Genomic DNA, 4,593 nt, shown 5'->3' with positions numbered 1-4,593 from the left:
TCGCCAGGCTCTAGTGGGCTACCGGGGACGACTGGATGAGTTGACAAAATTCAACACAGGGTTAACATGTCACTGCCGATACACATGTTTTTGCAACAATTTATACATATAATTTTATAATTAATAAAATTATTTGGTATAATATTATTACCCGCGGGTCACGGGTATCCGCGATTCACGAGCATGGGCGAAACGTTTTAACCCGTGGGCGGTTAACGGGTCTCAATGAGTAAAAAAATAATCCGACGAGTCGCGGGTATATAGGATCTGTGCCCATCGCCCGCGGACGCCATCCCTATTTACCATAGCGCTCATACATCATAAAATAATGTCACGTCAGAAAAATCAGAACACAACAATTTATCTTATCTTAGAGAATGGTATAAAAATTAAATACTCAAAATGCGGAAACTAGTTGGCGACTTAGGAACCCACAAGTCCACTGATACGAAAGTCGGCAGAGTTTGCGTTGTTCTAACGCGTAATCGGAATCTCACAATCATTCTTTTATTTTAATTTCCGATTATCAAACCCTTTGGTGAATTACTTATTATCATTTGCATCAATTTTCAGTCATGTCCTTCAGATTCCGAGCAGCAGGTGTACGTATTCATCATATATCATGATTATCTTTTTCTGTTACACATCAATGAATGAATTACTAAAAAGAAAAGAAAAAACTACTACTGCTTGCTTCATGATCGTATATACATTTATTACAGTAAACCATTGATATAGTTTATAATAATTCGAGTATGCCTTCAACGTGTTCGACGAAATGTCTTATATTTTCGTCTGTATCCATCCATGTTTTTGCTGAAGGACTTTGTTGTGGATTGGTCGAGTTTTAAAAATTATACCCAAAAAACCAGTTTTAGCTGATAGTTTTATCCTAAAAATGACCTACCACTACAAGTTATTGCAGTATTTTTCCATCGTACTTACTTTTTTTTTTTTTTTTTTTGAAAATAATGGTATGTTTCTGCTAGTTCATGAGTGTTATTATACTCGTTACGTATATGATATTTGATTTACAGACGAATGCTTTATCTGGGATGGGTGCTACTGACCACTGCAAGGGCACATTCTTTGAATTGCAAAGAAAGAAGGCTCACCGTTACGTAATTTTCAAAATCGACGAGAAAAAAAGCGAAGTTGTTGTTGATAAAACAGGCAGTCCCGCTGAGAGCTACGAAGATTTCACGTCAGCATTGCCTGAGAATGATTGCAGATATGCCGTCTATGACTTGGATTTTGTCACTTCTGAAAACTGTCAAAAGAGCTAAATTTTCTTCATTGCTTGGTTAGCTTTCATCTCTTTAATTTGCCCACAAGTATCTTATATCTTATTGAATTATAGAAGAGATAACAAAACGAGCGGGTTGGCAGTTGCGCAATGGGTCGGGTTATTCCCTTAAGTTGCTGTAAGCCTGTAACTATATGATTGTTTGTTGATTGTTGTTCTGTAACTATATTGAATGGAGATTGAATTTATGGTATTTGATCTGGGAATTATGTAGGTCGCCTGAGTCCTCTCGTATACGTGCCAGGATGCTGTATGCAACATCCAAGAGTTGGTTCAGACATGATTTAGAAAGTGTTCATTATGAGATTCAAGCTACTGATTCTACAGAGATGGAGCTCGAAGTGCTTAGACAACGCGTTTACTGATTGTGTTTATGCACCTTTAAGGTAGTATACAGTCTTAATTGCTCAATATATGGACCTTTTCATGTAGTTTGTGCCTTATCGTTATACGTAAATGGTAAATGATATATGCATGCTTCTCTGTTTCTACGTTGTCTCCTTGACAGTATATATATGGTGCCCGTCGGTGAAAAAAAAAACTAACTGGTGAAATGAATAAGGTAACGGATCAAATGGGTAATTCTCTAATATGGGTCCAGCTGGGTTGTGTTGACTTGATACATTTTTGTCCTCATTTTTTTGTAAATAACAAGTGTGTGAAACATCCTTTAGGGGAGGTGAAACATCCTTTAGGGGAGGTCAGGAGTTCGACCCCCGTTGGCTACATATTAAAAACACAATTTCATCCCTGTCATAAAGTATCCACCCATGGCACCTTTCCCATATCGTTTGGGGGGTAAAGGGGAGGGGGGTTTTACTTGGCCGTGCCCTTGGATCGGTTTCAAGGTTTCCTCCCGGGCAGCGACGGGGGCGGGGTTATTATCGATGCATCGGCATAGTCGAAACGGGAGATGATCGCAACAGGTGGTTTAGTCCCTCTCGGATGATCCCAATCGTTGTTCGAAAAAAAAAATGTATTCTCCATCATTAATTTGATTTTTTTATTTTAACAACATGATTTTGGATGATATACGCATAAAGAATGCACTTCGGACAAATTCTGAACTGTTCGATCCTTATTGTTTTTATCTCTAAGTTTTGTACTCTTTTTTTTTTTTTTTTTAATATTTGAAAAGTGTGTAAAACATGGTTACAGTCAAACATTAGTTTGAAAGTTTTGATCAAGTTTTCTCACTTAGTTACAGCCGTTTGAAATCAAATGTAACCTGAACTAACCCCATTAATGGGTTAAAATTGCCACCCAAGGATAAAATGAAAACTGGAAACAAAACAGTAGCAAAATTTTTATTTGAAATATTTGAATTATGCTCATAACCATGAACTAACGGTGCCTGATACATACAACTCTATTTTAAGCCTGTGAATCAGCAGTCTCCTTTTCGACTTCCCCAGACATTTCTTCAAGAGACTTCCCTTTCGATTCAGGTACTAAAAACGTACACAACGTTCCTAAAAAGTTAACTACACCCAACACAATCAGTGCGTTTTTCACACCAATACCTGCCGGATAACCCGCATCTGTCTTAGCCGGATCTTTATTCTGAGCCAAATACAAGAACCCGAACGCACCCACCATAGCTCCTAGTTTTCCCGATGCAGCCGAGATACCATGGCAAGTCGACCTTACTCTAGCTGGGAAGATCTCTGCGGGGACCACAAATGTGGTTGTGTTTGGACCGAAATTTGCAAAGAAGAATGTCAACGAGTACATCACCACAAATTTGATATTGTTTTCGGGCCTGGTCCAGTGGTGGTAAGGAAACGCTAACGCGAACATAAAGATCGTCATCATTGAGAAACCAATTAGTTGAATCGTGAATCGTCCTATTTTATCGATCAAGAAGACGGTAAACCAGTATCCAGGAACAGTACTGCAGAGTGCGATTAGTGTTTGAGCTCTTGCTATTCTGTAAACTTCTTCAATCGCGTTCATCGTTTTTGCTGGTGGGATCCAACCAATGGCGGTGAATATGTCCTTTTGGAACAGATTTTGACTGTAAAACGCGATATCGAGTAGAAACCAAGTAGAGGTTGTTCCAAGCAAGTGTAGTCCGTGACGCTTAACAAACTCTTTGCTAAAAACACCGAAGTTTTTTTCAGTATTCGTGTCAACCTTTAGTTGATCCGACTCGATCTCCATGTTCACAACTTTCGACATGTCTGAAGCTGCCTTAGTGGCGTTTTTCGCCACTAAGGCAGTGTAACGTGCTGTTTCTGGCATCTTTGACCTCGAGTAGAAAGTCAATAGAGCCGGGAGAGCTCCGACCATCAGAATGATTCTCCAAACATAATCAGCCTCAGGAACCATCGATTTGACCGGGTCAACCTCGTACGATGGAGCCTTGAACTGTGAATCAAAAACTGACGACACAATAATCGCAAACACCCCTCCTCCTAAAATCCCAAACCCTTGCATTGCAAACACAGCAGCAATAAAACCGCCTCGAGTTTTCTTATTCGAATACTCTGACATTATCGTGGCTGATAGCGGATAATCACCACCAATCCCGAACCCGAGCCAAAACCGGAAGAAACAAAGAGTAGTCATCACTGTTTTCGGGCTGCTTCCAAAAGACAAACCCGAAGCAATAGAACAAAGACACATGAGCATAAGTGTGATACCATAAACTTTTTTTCTTCCAAGCTTATCGCCAAGCCACCCGAAAAACAACTGGCCCGCAAGGGTCCCAACTAGGGCCACGCCGTTTACCATAGCCGATACATTTGGTGGTAAAATTCCGGGCTTAGGTGCACCCGTTTTCGTGTAGTAAATTCTGCCAAGCATTTTCGTTACAAGCGAGATACAAAACAGGTCGTAAGCGTCTGTAAAGAACCCCATCCCCGCGATTACAATCGCGGTGAAATGATACCATTGTGTTTTGGCACCATCAAGAGCAGTTAAAACTTTCAAATTCCCTGATGTTGCCATTCTGTATCCTCTATTCGATATCGATTTCTTGAAATCCTGAAACCAGAGAGCAACAAATTTCCATTAGTTTTATCATGAATAATTCATGATCATTAAATAATATAGTATACATACAAGCATATGTGGTAATGTTTGCTTATGAAATGTAAAATTATGATTCATGCATGCGCATGCATATATGACAAACACTTGACATAATTCATAATAATATAAATACTACAGTAATATCTATAGTTGTGATTTTTCAAGACCGTAACTTTTAACCTATCGTTAACGCAATGAAAAATATTTTAAAATTAGCTAATTATCGCTCCAAAATTAATAATTAATCACTA

At 39.1% G+C, this 4,593-nt stretch overlaps 1 protein-coding gene and 1 pseudogene across 1 annotated transcript; one reads left to right on the top strand and one right to left on the bottom strand.

Moving 5' to 3' along the window:
• Positions 1 to 356: 356 nt before the first annotated feature.
• LOC139852765 (actin-depolymerizing factor-like) lies at positions 357 to 1,824 on the top strand (annotated as a pseudogene).
• Positions 1,825 to 2,680: 856 nt separating this feature from the next.
• On the bottom strand, positions 2,681 to 4,258 carry LOC139852136 (probable inorganic phosphate transporter 1-7). Its single transcript, XM_071841361.1, has one exon. The coding sequence runs from the start codon at positions 4,256 to 4,258 to the stop codon at positions 2,681 to 2,683; it is 1,578 nt and encodes a 525-aa protein (XP_071697462.1).
• Positions 4,259 to 4,593: the final 335 nt, after the last annotated feature.

Source organism: Rutidosis leptorrhynchoides, chromosome 6 (genome assembly GCF_046630445.1).
Source record: "Rutidosis leptorrhynchoides isolate AG116_Rl617_1_P2 chromosome 6, CSIRO_AGI_Rlap_v1, whole genome shotgun sequence".
Classification (NCBI taxonomy): Eukaryota; Viridiplantae; Streptophyta; class Magnoliopsida; order Asterales; family Asteraceae; genus Rutidosis; species Rutidosis leptorrhynchoides.
Note: the sequence above shows the minus strand (reverse complement) of the source record. Positions and strands in the feature narration are given on the sequence as shown.

What these genes read in the sequence shown, in the direction of transcription:
- LOC139852136 (XM_071841361.1), bottom strand. Translation starts at nt 4,258, where the DNA reads ATGGCAACATCAGGGAATTTGAAAGTTTTAACTGCTCTTGATGGTGCC.